At 41.5% G+C, this 17487-nt stretch overlaps 1 protein-coding gene across 1 annotated transcript; it reads left to right on the top strand.

The window, feature by feature from the left end:
- Positions 1–14850: 14850 nt before the first annotated feature.
- Positions 14851–15324, top strand: LOC124788963 (probable septum site-determining protein MinC). The gene is made up of 2 exons (XM_047256253.1): positions 14851–14987; positions 15129–15324. The coding sequence occupies exons 1-2, from the start codon at positions 14851–14853 to the stop codon at positions 15322–15324; spliced, it is 333 nt and encodes a 110-aa protein (XP_047112209.1).
- The last annotated feature ends 2163 nt before the right edge of the window (positions 15325–17487 follow it).

Genomic DNA, 17487 nt, shown 5'->3' with positions numbered 1-17487 from the left:
AGGTGGTTTTTTGGCTGAACAGCCTTCTGCCAATATGACAAGTAATTCCCAAGCACTACATGGTATGTCTCTCTTGTGAAAGAGTGTGGATTTAAAACTTCCCATCACTCGGATATATGGGACAGGAACACATTGAGAGGAAACGTATACGAAAGGAAGAAGTGGAGAATTAACTAAGGGAACATAATGATTGGAACACGGAATGTTGGCACACTACCGCAAGCGAAAAGACTAGAAAATACAAAGCATGAGATGAAAAGTAATAGATTAGATACGCTTGGCATGTTTGAAATGGAATAGAGAGAGAATGTGGAGGTAGAAAGTGGATATTATATGCTTTTTTTACTCAAGAGAAATCAAGAATGGAGAAAACGGAGTAGGAAAACTGTTAGGACAGAAACTGCAAAATAAGTTAATGAAGCTGCAGTACAAGATGGTAGTTAACTATGATATGACTGCAGGGTAGTCCAAAAGCTGTGGTATTAACACAGGCAAACATGCCAATCAGCCGCCATAGAGACAAGGAGGTGGAAGAATACTGTGGGGAGGTTCAGGAATTTATCTAGAAAGAAAATAGAAATGACTGCGTTATCATTATGGGGGCCTAGAAGGCAGTTATAGGTGAAGGAAGAATTAATACGAGTGGTGGGCGAAGGAAACAAAGATACAGTAGGAGAATTTCATTTATGGATAAGAAATGAGAGAGATTAAATTTTTTTTTTTTATGAAAATCCGCTAGTAGTGGACAAAATATTATATAAGAATCATAAATGGAGATTTTATACTCGGATCTCAAATTTGAGTAGAGAAAGGTACCCGATGGACTACATCGTGATACAGAAAAATTTGGGAATTGTCTGAAGAATGCCAAAGCTTACCCAGGGGCAGACATGAATTCATGCCACAACATCGCAGTGAGAGAAATACAAGTGAAGTTGGAGGAAGTGTGGAGAGATGAGGCAAAAGTAAGATTAAGCTGGGAGATAACCCAAGGACGTAGGTAAGGATTCAGAGTTGGAAGACATGTTTATGGAGAAATTGGAAGGTAGTAGAGCTGAAGAATGTGTAAATGACAAACGGGTAACAATGGGGGAAGGACTCATGGAGTCTGCCAAAGAAGTACTAGAAATCAGTGTGTTCAAAAGTATCTGTAAACAATAGATAAGCGAATATATGTTTAAAAATATGGAGGAATTGAGAAGGCGATAAATGAGTAAAAAGAAGAAGGAGAAAGAAGGCAGAAAGAGATACAGTAAACTGAATGATGAATTAAGAAGAGAAACTGAAGAAGCAAGAGATAGATGGCTGAAAGAAAATTGTGAGCAAAGAGAGAAAATGGAGGGTGAGGGAAGTATGAAATTAGGTACAGATTGGCTAGAAAGATAGTTTTGGAAAGTAAAAGAAGGAATACTCACATGGAAATAGAAAGAGCAGAAGGTACATAGCTGAAGCACCACGGGAGGTTTTCAGCCATTGCAAGAGTACATAGAATATCGGTATAAGATGGATCGAATGGTATGCGAAATGAAGGTAGAAGGGGATGAATATTGCGGTGATGATGAAAAGGGCACAGCATCTTCGAAGAAGTAGAAAAGACGCTGAAGTATATGAAGATCGGGAAGGCAATGGAATCGATATCTTTCCAACAGAAGTGTTGAAGAGTTTGGCAAAACAGGGGAAGAAAGACACTAGTTTATCTCTGTGACAAAGTATACGACAAAGGGGAGTGTCTTCGTGACTTTCTTGCAGCGCTAATGTTACTAACTGAAAAAGGACAAATAAAGTGTGAAGAGCATAGAATTGTCAGACCAATTTCTCATGTAAATAAAGAATTACTGAAAGTGCTGAACAGAATGCTATATGGCAAATTGGACAGACGAATTGGCGAGGAACAGGTCGGATTCTTGTTAAGAATCACAGGGGAAAGATGTATTGAGAAAGTTGGAGAAATTTATGCTGTTTGATTGATTGTGAAAAAGTGTTTGGCAGAGTGCAGGGAGATCATAATTAAACTTGCAATCGGAACACTGAACACATATTTCAGGTAGCCCCACAGCGAGAAGCCACACGGACTAAGATCAGGTGATCGGGAAGATCAGGCTGTAGAGAAATGGCGGCTGTTAATTCTAGCATTTCCGAAATGGCGCTTTAGCAACTGCTTAACTGGATTTGCAATGTGCGGAGGTTCGCCATCTTGCAAAAGAATGATCCCATCCACATATCCACTCTGTTGTGAGAGCTGAAACGACGTGGTTGAGCAAAAGACACTCATAGCGCTTACCAGTGACGGTACAGGTTGTCTCTTCGAAAAAAAAAATGGCCCTATGATAAATGGTGCTGTAAACCCAAACCACATAGTTACCTTTCAGTATGAAGTGATACTGGTTGAATTGCGTGTAGATTTTGCGTTCCCCATATTCGACCATTCAGTGTATTGACATATCCTGCCAGATGGAAGTGGGCTTCGTCTATCCACAAAATCTTCCACGGCCAATCATTGTCCACATCCATACGAGCAAGAAATTCTACAGAAAATGTCTCTCTTGCTGTCAGGTCAACAGGTAGCAACTCGTGCACTTGGGTAATTTTGAATGGACACTAAAGAAGGAAGTTTCGTAGGATTTTACGCACCGTGCTCACGGGTATGTCCGATGCTCAGGGAATTCTCCATGGATTACAAGTTTGAACACCACCTCTCCTCGTCTCCCGCATTGCTGTAGCCACTGCTTCCACTGTCAAACCAATTCGTTTCCTCCATCTACCAGGTTGCACACTAAAAGAACCAGTCTTTTCGAATTTCCGAATCATTTTCTCCAAACTCCGGACCAATCTTCTGTGACCGGAACTTTTGCAGAGTGACGTGTGCACAGTCATCGTTCTTGTAATACAGCTTTACAAGCAGAGCGCGATCCTGCATTGAGACAGTCATGGCGAACGCCGCAGACGCCCAAGGAGGAAAAACTGTTTACCCGGCGTGTTTATACCAACTTCAATGGGTCGTGCGCATGACAGGTATTTTCATGTTCGTATTCTGACACATACAGCGCAATATATTGATCAATTTTCACAGTATATTTTTTCTGCCATACGTTTTCTCCCTTCTCTGATAATTTTCCGTTGCAATTTGACCTCATTCTCACCAGTGGTGTTATTTATACAGCGTTTTGAAAGTTTAACTATAATTATAATCACTCTGTACAATGGAACAAGCTGATGAATATTTTGAAGAGAAAGGAGTAGATTAGAAGGCGAGACAACTGGCAGACAATCTATATTCGCAACAGAAAGTAAAAATATGGACTGGAAATGAAATCTTGAACTGAAGCAGCATTGAGAGCGGCGTTAGAGAAGGTTGTTGTCTCTCCCTTTTATTGTTCAACTTACATCTGGAAGTGCTGATTGCGAAATGTAAATAAAATGATAAAATATCTGAATGAAGCTTGCGTGGAATATTGGATGAGAATCAATACAACAAAAACCAAGAGTATTGTGGTAATGGAAGGATGGAGATTGGCAAATATCAAGATAGGACAAGTTATTATTAGCCAAGTAAGAGCATTTAAATATCTTCGAAGTACGATCAATGAAGACTTCAGATCCCATTAGGAGTTGAAAACTTGCATCGCTATAGCGAGGGAGGCATTCAGTCGGATGAGTATGTTTATTACGTTGATAACTAGACAAAAGTCTGAAGAAAAGATTTGGTAAGTGTTTTGTGTGGAATGTGAGACTGTATGTGGCAGGAACATGGACACTGAAACAAGATGAAAAAAAAACTTGAAGCATTAGAGATGTGGATATGGTGGATAATGGAGAGCATAAGATGCAGGGAAGGGGTGTTGGAAAGAGTTGGCGACAGTAGATGGCTGTTACAGGTTATGAGACAAAGGAAGAAGAACTGTCGGGACATTCCTTAAGATGGGAATGCTTCCTAACAGACGCTCTGAAAGGTCTATTTTGTGGGAGGACGTTGAGAGGAAGGAAGTGATAAAAGACATACAACATCAAGGGAAGCGGAAATTACACAGACCTGAAGAGGAAGGCAAAAGACAGAGCATGGAGAGTTAATATGTGAAAGCACGCCTATGCGAGGAAAAAAAAGACTTCAATTTCCTCATCCTCCTAGCGCCTTTAATTCGGATCAGGCTGCTATCTCTGATATATTAGACTACCGACCACATAGCCGTGATGATCGTGTTGTGCCAAGCGGAGACACAAGGAACTCCACCAGCATACACAGAGCATTACATTGGATTGAGCTATGAAAGTTTTCGCTGGCTCTCTTTGCTTTGTTTTATTGCTCGCGTAACAACTAATATATGAGATAAAATTTGTTGCTACGAGGAGAGCCCTTAAATACTTTTTAGGGATGCTGTGCTGTGACTTCCTTTGGATCATTAATTTTCAACAAAACAAAATATATTATGTTCTTATTATTATGAATCTAGCTTTCTTAAGGAACATTGTTTCGTTACTGTAACTCGCATTAAAGTTCAACATATCTTCCTTACTTTACAGTTATTGAAAGGGTTACTGAAAATTATTTCGTTATCAATACTGATGTTACAGTACGCAATGTTTGTTCAGCATCAAAATTTTGCAGTGGATTTTTGTTAACAGTAAAACACCAATAAGTACCACGACTAACACGAGAACATGAGACTATTATCAGCGAAAAAGATGTTTTTACTATAATGTTTGCCAGACCGGAACTACGCACAGCACAATTTCTTTTACGTTATGAAGATAAATTATCTTTTTGCACTGTTAATAATATTTCATCAGCAGCTCGCGTCAACCCGTAAAACGCGTCATAAAATCTGCTGCTCTGCTCTGCAATTCCGAAAGCTGAAAGAAATAACATTAGTTTACTATTACCTGTCCGCTTCTTTGCGGTATGATTGGCTTCATTTAATGCAGTTTGAATGCGCCGCGGCAGCGGCTCGTTCGTTCGTAGCTCAGCTCTGCACCACGAATAATATTTAAATAACTGAAAATGTCTTAAAAGGATGGGATAAAATAGCAGGCAAGCTTATTACAAATCATAATGCAAGTTTTCACTAAGTAACTCTATTCAAAACATTTAAACAGATTAAATTATCACACACCTTTACAATGAGTACGTAATGTCGTACGTCTCTCAATCTTGACAAAGAAATGCTACGCAAGCGTACAATATAACGTCACAGGCTCTTCCCACTCACGTTACTCCAAGAAGACGACAGAGAAATTAATGTTCGGTCACTACTATTTATACTTGTCACATATTCTCATCTTTGTTTGATTTTTAATAAGCATCATCTGTGGCGTTTCAGTACTCGCCGACACAGACATTATCTTTAAAAAATCAGTACATAATTCTATACAAGAACAACAAACATTACACATAATGCTTTCTCTTTATTACAAAAGTTCACACAATCGTTGTCCACGCAATTACAATCATCCACTTCAATTATTCTTTTCTCCCTCTTTTTTACCACATATAATATGTGTTTTGCTAAGAGACGTTGCAAAGTCCTTGAGAAAATAGAATTTGACCACAACGGCATTCACGACATTATTTTCTCTCCAGTCACTATCTGCAACAGAAGCGCTATGCTTAGAGAATACTGGACCGCTCACTAGAATTAAGAACTACGTGATCCAGTGTAGGCGTGAAGGGAATATGTCAGTAAGCCATAAAAGAAGAGTATGATCACGATGCAAAAATTCATGTCCGCGTGAAAGATTAAAATATAAAAGAGAAACATTTGGCAGGTGCGGGTACGACTCGTAGACTGAGGGTCTTCTACAAACTTAATTGCGTATATAAACAGGGGTCATCCATTCCGGGAATAAAGGAACCCGACGGTTTTTGTCTGTCATCAACATTCACAGTGGCAAGATATCGGTCTCACCGATTCAAAGACTTTCGAGAACGTTTTAACTTCAAGTCTGACGTAGGATAACAAATGACAAAGAAATATTTTTTTCATTTGATATAATTATAAATTAACGTTTTTTGATTTTTTTCTGTAATTGCATTCATAAACGTTTCTTTACCTTTCTTCTTCAGGGGGAAGTACCCTAAAGGTTTTAATGAGTGAATTTGCGAATATCGAAATATGTGACATTGATAGCCGTATCGTTTAATTGCATTGACGTGGAACTAAACTAAACTACAGGCCTTGAAAGGTCCAACGGTAGCGACCGGCCGCCTTGTCATCCTCAGTCCACAGGCGTCACTGGATGCAGATATAGGGGGCCATGTGGTCAGCACACCGCTCTCCCAGCCATCTACCGTTCTTGAGAGAAAAGGTGTCTTAAGAGGCGGAGGGAGAAACAGACAAGCGGACAGCAAGTTACCAAAAGATTAATTTTTCGTCTGATACAATCAAAAATTAACAATTTCAGATTTGTTCCTTTAATCTCACTGTAAAACATTTCATCTTTCAAATTTCATTATTCTAGACCAGAATTTCTTCGGATTTTGTACCAGATTTCGAGACAATGTTGTGGAACCTATTATAGGCATCTCGCATTGAAGTCCGTACCAAATTTCCCGCGTCTGTAAATTTTAGCCAATCTTCGGGATTTCGCGCTCTTCTGAACTTCGCATGCTTTTTCCGTTGCCTCTGCAACAGCGTTTGGACCTGTTTTGTGTACCATGGGGGATCAGTTCCATCTCTTACCAATTTATGAGGTATGAATCTCTCAAGTGTGTTGCTACTATATCTTTGAATTTGAGCCACATCTCGTCTAAATTTGCATAATTAGTTTGGATGGAATGGAGATTCTCTTAGGAAGGCTTCTAGTGACACTTTATCCGCTTTTTTAAATAAAATTATTTTGCGTTTGTTTCTGGTGGATTTGGAAGAAACGGTATTGAGCCTAGCTACAACGACCTTGTGATCACTAATCCCTGTATCAGTCATGATGCTCTCTATTAGCTCTGGATTGTTTGTGGCTAAGAAGTCAAGCGTGTTTTCGCAACCATTTACAATTCGCGTGGGTTCATGGACTAACTGCTCGAAATAATTTTCGGAGAAAGCATTTAGGACAATCTCGAAAGATGTTTCCTGCCTACCACCGGTTTTGAACAAGTATTTTTGCCAACATATCGATGGAAGGATGAAGTCCCCACCAACTATAACCGTATGAGTAGGGTATTTATTTGTTACGAGACTCAAATTTTCTCTGAACTGTTCAGCAACTATATCATAGGAGTCTGGGGGTCGGTAGAAGGTGCCAATTATTAACATAGTTCGGCCGTTAAGTATAACCTCCACCCATACCAATTCGCACGGAGTATCTACTTCGACTTCACTACAAGATAAACCACTACTGACAGATACAAACACTCAACCACCAATTCTGCCTAATCTATCTTTCCTGAACACCGTCTGAAACTTCGTAAAAATTTCTGCAGAACTTATTTCAGTTATTTCAGGCTTTAGCCAGCTTTCTGTACCTATAACGATTTCAGCTTCTGTGCTTTCTATTAGCACAACTACAACAATTTACAACTACAATTCCGACTGTTCCTTGATCCAAGCACGTCCTGTATGTGCCATGCACCCTTTGAGAGTGCAGCCCACCCCGTACTTTCCCGAGGTCTTCTAACCTAAAAAAAAAAAAAAACGCCCAGTCCACGCCACACAGCCTCCGCTACCCGTGTAGTCGCCAGCTGAGTGTAGTGAACTCCTGACCTATTCAGCGGAACCCGAAACCCCACCACCCTATGGCACAAGTCAAGGAATCTGCAGCCAACACGGTCGCAAAACCGTCTGAGCCTCTGATTCAGACCCTCCACCCGGCTCTGCATCAAAGGTCCGCAGTCGGTTCTGTCAACGATGCTGCAGATGGTGAGCTCTGCCTTCATCTCGTAAGCAAGACCGGCAGCCTTCACCAAATCAGATAGCCGCTGGAATCCAGAGAGAATTTCCTCAGATCCAAAGCGACACACGTTATTAGTGCCGACATGTGCCACCACCTGCAGCTGGGTGCACCCTGTGGTCTTCATGGCATCCGGAACGACCCTTTCCACATCAGGAATGACTCCACCCGGAATGCACACGGAGTGCACACTGGATTTCTTCCCCTCCTTAGCCACCATATCGCCTAATAACGATCGGTTTGACTTTAGGAAAGATAAAGGCACAAGAGAGGCAATTCTGATAATCGCAGCAAGACTAAAGAAAAATGAAGACACGTTCATAGGATTTGTCCACCTGGAAAAAGCGTTCGACAATGTAAAATGATGCAAGACTTTAGAATTTATGAGAAAAACAGGGGTAAGCTATAGGTTGAGACGGGTGATATTCGATATTCACAAGAGCCAAGAGGGAGTAATAAGACTGAACGACCAAGAACGAAGTGCTCGGATTAAAAACGGTTTAAGACAGGAATGTAGTCCTTCGTTCCTGCTGTTCCATCTGTACATCAAAGAAGGAATGATGGAAATTAAAGAAAGGTGCAGGAGTGAGACTAAAATTCAAGGTGAAAGGATATCAGTGATACGGTTCGCTGATGACATTACTATCCTGAGTGAAATTGAGGAAGAATTACGTTATCTGTTGAATGGATTGAACAGTCTAATGACCGAGCTAGGCGGCGCAATCATGACTTAGTTATTCCGTGATTTCCCTAAATGCTGGGATGGTTCCTTTGAGAGGGAACGGCCGATTTTCTTCCCCATCCTTCCCTAATCCGATGAGACTGAAAACCTCACTGTTTGATCCCGCCTCCCATATCATCCAACTAACCGACCACCCAACAGTCTAATGAGAAAAGAATACGGATTGAAAGTAAATCGAAGAACGTTGAAAGTAATGAGAAGTAGCAAATTGATAACAACCAGAAACTTAACATTACGATTGACAAAGTAGATGAAGATAAGGAATCTGCTACGTAGGAAGCACAGCAACTACTGATGGACGGAGCAAGAAGGAAATCAAAAGCAGACAAGCACTGGTAAAAAGGACATTTCTGGCCAAGAGAAGTTCAAATTGATAACAGCCGTAAACTTAACATTAGGATAGATTGTCACGAAGTAGATTAAGATCAGGAATTTGCTACCTAGGCGGCACAAGAACTATTGACAGACTGAGCAAGAAGGACATCAAAAGCAAACTAGCTCTGGCAAAAAGAACTTTCCTGGCCAACAGAAGTTCAATAGTATCAAACACGTCTTAATTCGAGGAAGAAATTTGTGAGAATGGAGCACAGCATTGAATGTTAGTGAAACATGGACTGTGTTAAAACTAGAACAGAAGAGACTCGAAGCATTTGAGATGTAGTGCTACAAACGAATGTTGAAAATTAGATGGACTCATATGGTAAGAAATGAGGGTGCACTGCGAAGAATCGGAGATGAAGGGGGTGTGTGGAAAACACTTACAAGGAACAGGATGATAGGACATCTGTTAAGACATCACTGACTAACTTCCATGGTACTAGAGGGAGTTGTAGAGGGGAAAAACGATAGGCGAACACACAGAATGTAATACATTCAGCATATAATTAAGGACGTTGGTTTCAAATGCTACTATGAGATGAAGAGGTTGGCACAGGAGAGGAATTCGCAGCGGAGCCACATCAAACCAGTCAGAAGACTGGTGTCTCAAAAATAATATTAATAAATAAAAATTAACAAAAATGGTATGTTTTGTGACCACAATTTCTTAGTGATGATACAGTGCGTTTAACAATAAGTACATAATTTAATTAAAGTGCCTTAACGATATGGCCAGTATAAATCTTTACTAAGAACCCAATTCTTTACACAGTTTTGGAAATGGATTGACTTGCAATGTGGCAATTTTTATAAAAATTAATATTTGAAGTCATCATTGCTGTAACTTTATAAGACTCTTAGCCTCATACAGATTGATCAGTTGCATCAGTTTGCTCGTGTTCAAAAATGGTTGAATTGGCTCTGAGCACTATGGGACTTAACATCTGAGGTCATCAGTCCCCTAGAACTTCGAACCACTTAAACCTAACTGACCTAAGAACATCACACACATCCATGCCCGAGGCAGGATTCGAACCTGCGACCGTAGCAGTCGCGCGGTTCCGGAATGAAGCGCCTAGAACCGGTTTGCTCGTGTCTTTTGTTCCACTTTCGGTACTGTTTATCCATGAAACACTGTTCTCCAAAAGGAAATCTACAAGAATATTTACACATCTAAACCAGCTGACAAGCATTTTAAGTCGCTGCTGATGATTTCCAACAATAAACTTGATCCACGAACTCAAACAGCTTAAGTGGGAAATTGTAGTTAAATTACTCTAATTAATCATAATTACTACGTTTATTTTCATTGTGTAGATTGAATTACGTCACTTAGGTAGGGTAAATTTTCAAAAAACCTCATGTAATTAATTACAGTGAAAATGTTCATTTTTTTTTTTTTTTTTTTTTTTGCTTCAATCGTTTGACTGGTTTGATGTGACCCGCCACGAATTCCTCTCCTGTGCTAACGTCTCTTCATCTCAAAGTAGCACTTGAAAACAAAGTCCTTAATTATATGCTGAATGTATTCCATTCTGTGTGTCCTTAATTCTTTGCTGGATGTGTTCCAATCTCTTTCTTCCTCTACAGTTTTTGCCCTCTACAACTCCCTCTAGTACCACGGAAATCATTCCCTGATGTCTTAACAGATGTCCTATCATCCTGCCCCTTCTCCTTATCAGTGTTTTCCACATATTCCTTCCTCTCCGATTCTGTGCAGAACCTCCTCATTCCTTACCTTATCAGTCCACCTAATTTTCAACATTCCTCTGTAGCACCACATCTCAAATATTTCGATTCTCTTCTGTACCGGTTTTCCCACAGTCCATGTTTCACCAGCATGTAATGTTGTACTTCAGACGTATAATTCTCAGAAATTTATTTCTCAAATAATGGCCGATATTTGATAATAGTAGACTTCTCTTGGCTAGAAATGCCCTTCTTGTCATTTCCAGGCTGCTTTTGATGTCCTCCTTGCTCCGTCCGTCATTGGTTATTTTACTGCCTAGGGAGCACAATTCCTTCATCTCCTGCGAGACCATCAATCCTGATGTTGTTAGGTTTCTTGTCGTTTTCATTTCTACTACTTCTCATTACCTTCGTGTTTCTTCGATTTACTCTCAGTCCATACTCTGTATTCATTAGACTGTTTATTCCGGTCAGCAGATCATGTAATTCTTCTTCACTTTCACTCAGAATAGCAATGTCATCAGCGAGTCGTATCATTGATATCCTTTCACCTTCAATGTTAATTCCACTCCTGAACCTTTCTTTTATTTCCAAGATTTCTCCCTCGATGTACAGATTGAACAATAGGGGCGAAAGGCTACATCCTTGTCTTACACCCTTTTTAATACGAGCACTTCGTTCTTGGTCGTCCGCTCTTATTATTCGCTCTTGGCTGTTGCTAATACAGTATATGACCCATCTCTCGCTATAGCTTACGCATACTTTTTCAGAATTTCGAAAATCTTGCACCATTTTACATTGTCTAACGCTTTTTTCAGATCGACAAATCCCACGAACGTTTCATGGTTTTTCTTTAGTCTTGCTTCCATTATGAACAGCAGCGTCAGAATTGCCCTCTCCTAAAGCCAAACTGATCGACATTTTGCGCATACTCAATTTTCTTTTACATTCTTCTGTATATTGTTCTTGTAAGCAACTTGAATGCATGAGCTGTTAAGATGATTGTGCGATAATTCTCGCACTTTTCAGCTCTTGCCGGTTTCGGAATTGTGAAATTCTGATGAAATGTTATCTATCCCTTCTGCCTTATTTGCTCTTAGGTCCTCCAAAGCTCTTCTAAATCGTCTCCTGTTTCTTCTTCTATCACATCAGACAAATCTTCCCCCTCATGGAGGCTTTAAATGTATCCTTTCCACCTATCCGCTCTCTCGTCTGCGTTTAACAGTGGATTATCCGTTGCACTCTTAATGTTATCACCCTTGATTTTAATGTCACCGAAGGTTGTTTTGACTTTTCTATATGCTGAGTCTGTCTTTCCCACAATCATTTCTTTTTCGATGTCTTCACGTTTTCCTGGAGCCAATTCGTATTACTTTCCCTCCACTTCCTATTTATTTCATTCCTCAGCGACATTTTTGTACTTCCTCCTTTCATCGATCTTCTGTTATCCTTGGTTTCTTAACAGTTACCTTCTTTGTACCTATGTTTTCCTTCCCTTTTTAGAGATGTCGATTCCTCTTCAACTGAAGTGCCTACTGAGCTATTCCTTCTTGCTGTTTTATAGCCTCAGAGAACTTAAACCGTATCTCGTCATTCCTTAGTACTTCTGTATCCCACTTCTTTGCTCATTGATTCTTCCCGACTAATGTTTTAAACTTTAGCCTGCTCTTCATCACTACTATATTGTGATCTGAGTCTATATATGCTCCTGGGTACGCCTCACAATCCAGGACTGATTTCGGAATTTGATCATGATGTAATCTAACTGAAATATTCCCGTACCACCCGGCCTTTTCCAAGTATACCTTCTCCTCTTGTGATTCTTGAACGCAGTATTCGCTATTACGAGCTGAAACTTGTAACAGAACTCAGTTAATCTTTCTCCTCTCTCATTCCTTGTTCCAAGCCCATATTCTCCTGTAAGCTTTCCTTGTACTCTTCCCCTACAACTGCATTCCAGTTCCCCATGACTATTAGATTTTCATCCCCCTTGTCATACTGTATTACTTTGACTATATCTTCATCGTCAGCTTGCGACGTCGGCATGTATACCTGAACTATCGTTGTTGGTGTTGGTTTGATGTCGATTCTGATAAGAACAACGCTGTCACTGAACTGTTCACAGTAACACACTCTCTCCCCTAACTTCCTATTTGTAACGAATCTTACTCCCGTCATACCATTTTCTGCTGCTGTTGATATTAACCTAGACTCACGTGACCATAAATACTTGTCTTCTTTCCACTTCACTTCACTGACCTCTACTACATTTAGATTGAGCCTTTGCATTTCCGTTTTCAGATTTTCTAGTTTCCCTACCAAGTTCAAGCTTTTGGAATTCCACTCCTCGACTCGTAGAACATTATCCTTTCGTTGAATATTCAATCCTTTTCTCATGGTAACCTCCCCATTGGCAGTCTCCTCCCGGAGATCCAAGTGGGGAACTATTCTGGAATGGAGATATCATCATAACACTTTTTCAATTACAGGCCACATGTCCTAGGGATACACGTTATGTGTCTTTAATGCAGTTGTTTCCATTGCCTTCTACATCCTCATGCCGCTGATCATTCTTTCGCTCTTAGGGGCAGTTTCCCACCCCTAGAACAAGAGAATGTCCTGAACCTCTGCCCATATCTCCGCCCTCTTTGAGAAAGCCGTTGGCAGAATGAGGGTGATTTCTTATGCCGGAAGTCCTCGGCACCAATGCTGATTATTAATCAGAATTTAAGCTGCGGCGGGATTCGAACCCAGGAGCGAAGATGTTTTGATTATGTGTCAAAAACGCTACCCCTTCTTTCCTTTTTTTCTTTATTGGATCAAATTTATTTATTTATGAGTATACATATACATTTTCCATGTATTTATTTATATTTATATTTTTGGCTTTTTTTGTTATATCCTTGTTTTTGTTATTTTTAACTGGATCCTACAACCACCACCGGAAGCTTCCGAGTCGTCTTCGCGTAATGAATATGAGGGGGACTCCATCTAAACCGTTTTCTCTGAGGATCAATCGCATGATGTGAGTCATTTTCAAGTGTGCCTTCTGGTACTCGGAACGCCGCAAGCCCTAGACCACGGGTCAGTTAATGTGTACCTCAATTGGTCATAAAACAAAAAGAACAGTATTCTATGTGTTTAGTGTGGTTCATTTGCATTGTAAGTTTTAGACTGTTACTTCGCTTAATAAGCATGATTCGTTCCTGCATCTTACTCGTAATCAGCACTCTGCAAATGAAGCACTTATTTCCGTCGGAATCCAAGTAGACTAGGCCAATGCATTAGATTCCAAAAAAATAGGTGCTGAAACAGATTAATGATAACGTACAGTAATTTTTTAATTTATTGTACGGTACATCCTGTTTTAGAAGAAAGATATCAAAAAATATCCGTTTACGCATATGCTTCATAATTTGGTAGAAAAGAGACAGCATATCCGTAGCATGCATAGCTACTGCCTTAAGGGCATCTTTAATAAATTCGTATCCGTTAACGATAACAAATCAGAATTGGGATTGTTAAACAGATACTGCAAGGAAAAGAGTTTGCGACTGACCGAAGAAGAAAAGATCTTGCAAAACCGTTTCAGAGAACTGCAACATCGTCACGGAAGCTCGACAGTAGTACAGGTGACACCTACTGCGGCGCGAGGTGCGTTGCGATCAGTACAGCTGACTGAACACACAGTTGTCGGAGCCTCTATTTTACAGAGCGGTGGCTTATACTAGAACACGTAAATTAATATTCATGCATTTTGGCCAAAGAGTCAGATCCCGGCCAGAAGATGATTTCTAAAATGTTTATTAAAGACTGAAAAAAAACTACTATACTCAAGCGTTTGTTAAGCGAGTCAGTTTCTTACATTTACTTCAATTCGCTGTGTGAATCATCCGCTATAGGAGATGCTCGATAAACAAGGTTCGACTGCAATAAAAAAAGAAATTACGGCGGGCCAGATGCTTCGCAACTCTGACCCGTTACAGCGGACAGGACTGATGATATTCGCTGACTGGTGTTGACCTGTGGGCAATAGTTTGGAGACCGCTGCTGTAGAGGTTAAGAGAATGTGGCAGATACAGCGGAACATCGTATAGATAAATTGCTGCACTGCTTCACAGGTCGCCGCCTATTTTAAGTCCAATTACCTTAACATAGCTACAATGGCGCAGTCACCTGAAGCGGCAACGAAGAGGCGCGGAAGCAACAGGGCTGCTCTTGCTAGCAGCTGCTGCAAATCGCTCGCTTCAGCAACGCCGTCGGAGACGGCGTCGGCATCGGAGGAGGCGGAGGTGGGAGCGTAGGCGGGGGTGGGTGCGTAGTACACAGCGGCAGCGGCGGCGGTGCGTGGGTGCGTGTGCCCAGCGGCGGCGGCTCGCAGCTCGCAGACGACGTAATTAGGGCGCGGCTGTCAGCACCGGCGGCCATCTCCATCCGTCAGCCCCTCGGCGAGCCCAGACCAGCCCAGCCCGGCAGCCGCCTCGCCCGTCTCACCCCCACCACCACCACCACCACCAGCAAACGCCTTACGTGCCTCCGGCGTCTCCAACGTCTCGGGATTCACTTTGCAACGAGACGGCGCCGGGGAAGGTCGCCGAGTCGTCTCAGAGCTAAACTTGGAACACAAATCATCCTAAGGCATAACTGCAGAGCTCCTTAAACCAACACAGCTGAATAAAGAGGCTCGAGATCTCGAGAAAGGAGGATGAAACCACCAGATACAGCAGGTATACTCTAATACATTAACAGAGGAATCCAAAAAGGATTAGCACAACTGAAAGTCAAGAGTGACAAATCTGTGCGTACTTTCACTGGCGTTTAGACACTGAAGAACCAAAAAGACTGATTGTCCCGCCTAATATCACGTAGAGCCCCAGCGAGTACGCAAAAGTGCCGCAACACGACGTAGCACGGACTCGACCAATGTCTGACACTATAAATCCTTTAGGGCCGTCCATAAATCCGTATAAGAGTACGATGGGTGCAGATCTCTTACGAACAGCACGTTGCAAGGCATCCCAGATATGTTCAATAATGTTTATGTCTGGGTAGTTTGGTGGCCTAACTCAAAAGAGTGTTCCTGGAGCCACACTGTAGCAATTTTGGTTGTGTGGGCGTCGCATTGTCCCGCTCGAATTGCCCAAGTTCACTGGAATACACTATGAATATGAATGGATGTAGGTGACCAGACAGGATGTTTATGTACATGTCACTTGTCAGACTCGTATCAACACGTATCAGAGGTCGCATATCACTCCATCTGCACACGCCCCACGCCATTACAGAGCCTCCATCAACTTGAACAATCCCTTGCTGACATGCAGGTCCATGAATTCATGAGGTTGTCTCCATACCCGTACACGTCCATCCGCTCGAAACAGCTTGAAACGAGACTCGGCCGAATAGGCAACATGTTTCCAGTCATCAAAAGAACAATGTCGGTGTTGACTTTCCCAGGCGAGGCGTAAAGCCTTATGTCGTGCAGTCCTCAAGTTTACATGAGTCGGTCTTCGGCTCCGAAAGCCCATATCGATAATATTTCGTTGAATGGTTTGCGCGCTGTTGATGGGCTAACTTTGAAATCTGCATCAATTTGCGGAAGGGCTGCACTTCTGTCATGCTCTTAAGTCGTCATAAGTCTCGTTCTTGAAGGATCTTTTTCCGGTGGCAGCGATGTCGATCTGATGTTTTACCAGATTCTTGATATTCATGGTACACTCGTGAGGTGGTCATACGGGAAAATCCTCACTTCATCGCCACCTCGGAGATGCTGTGTCCATCGCTCGTGTGGCGACTATAATTCCACGTTCAAACTCAATTAAATCTTGATAATCTGCCTTTTTAGCTGCAGTAACCAATCTAACAACTGCGCCAGACAGTTGTTGTCTTGTATAGGTTTTGCCGATCGCAGCGCCATATTCTGCCTTTTTACATATCTTTGTATTCGAATGTTCTTTGGCGGTTCAGTGTATTTACACAGAGTTAGGCAGTTAAGACAAGACGAATAAAGCACCGGGTGATCCAAAAAGAAAGAACAGATTTCAATTGTCTATTACACCAAACTACAAAAGATAGAAACATATTATGCGTTCTACTGGCTGGGGCAAGATTCGAAGTTTTCACACAGCTGCGTTGTTGTTTGTTTCTACCAACAAGTCGACTACACCACAAGAGAAATCGTTTTGTGTTTTGGAATTCCCGCGAGGTCAATCCATTGTGGCAAAAGAACGAGCATTCCACCAACAGTTCACCAACAAGCCGCCTCTGCACAGGCAGATTTATCACTGGTAGACGAAATTCTTATGCAAAGGGTAGAGCACTAGTCGGCCATTCACGTCTGATGAAAATGTCCAACGTATCCTTGAAGGTTTCGGACGGAGCGCTAGGAATTCCAGAAGACAGACAGACCAATGAACTTCATCTTCCTCCAGCAACTGTGTGGCATGTCTTGAAACGGTGCCTCCATATAATACTTTGCACGTAGCATTTACAGCAGCAATTGCGTCCCAGCAACCAAAACAGAAAGTATGAATTCTGTATTTGAGTGGTCGAGGTTATGACAGAGAACAACCTTTTTTCCGAAGGACTGATCTTTTCGGTCGAATCACCGTTGTACCTACCCGGTGAAGTGAACCACCACACTAAGAATTTGAGCGTCAAAATCCCGGCGTCGTCGTCGAACGTGAAAGAGGCTCACCGAAACTGAATGTATTTTGTGGCGTTTATGTTCACTGATTTTATGATTCTTTCTCTTTTTTCGGAGGGAACTGTAACAGGAGTATCTTATTTGGATATGCTGC

This window comes from Schistocerca piceifrons, chromosome 3 (genome assembly GCF_021461385.2).
Source record: "Schistocerca piceifrons isolate TAMUIC-IGC-003096 chromosome 3, iqSchPice1.1, whole genome shotgun sequence".
Lineage (NCBI taxonomy): Eukaryota > Metazoa > Arthropoda > Insecta > Orthoptera > Acrididae > Schistocerca > Schistocerca piceifrons.
The sequence above is the reverse complement of the archived record's forward strand: the minus strand, read 5'-3'. Positions and strand labels throughout refer to the sequence as shown.

Coding starts and splice junctions, on each gene's coding strand:
- LOC124788963 (XM_047256253.1), top strand. CDS start 14,851: ATGGCGCAGTCACCTGAAGCGGCAACGAAGAGGCGCGGAAGCAACAGG. Junction 14,988..15,128: donor GAGGAGGCGGAGGTGGGAGC/GTAGGCGGGGGT, acceptor TCCATCCGTCAG/CCCCTCGGCGAGCCCAGACC.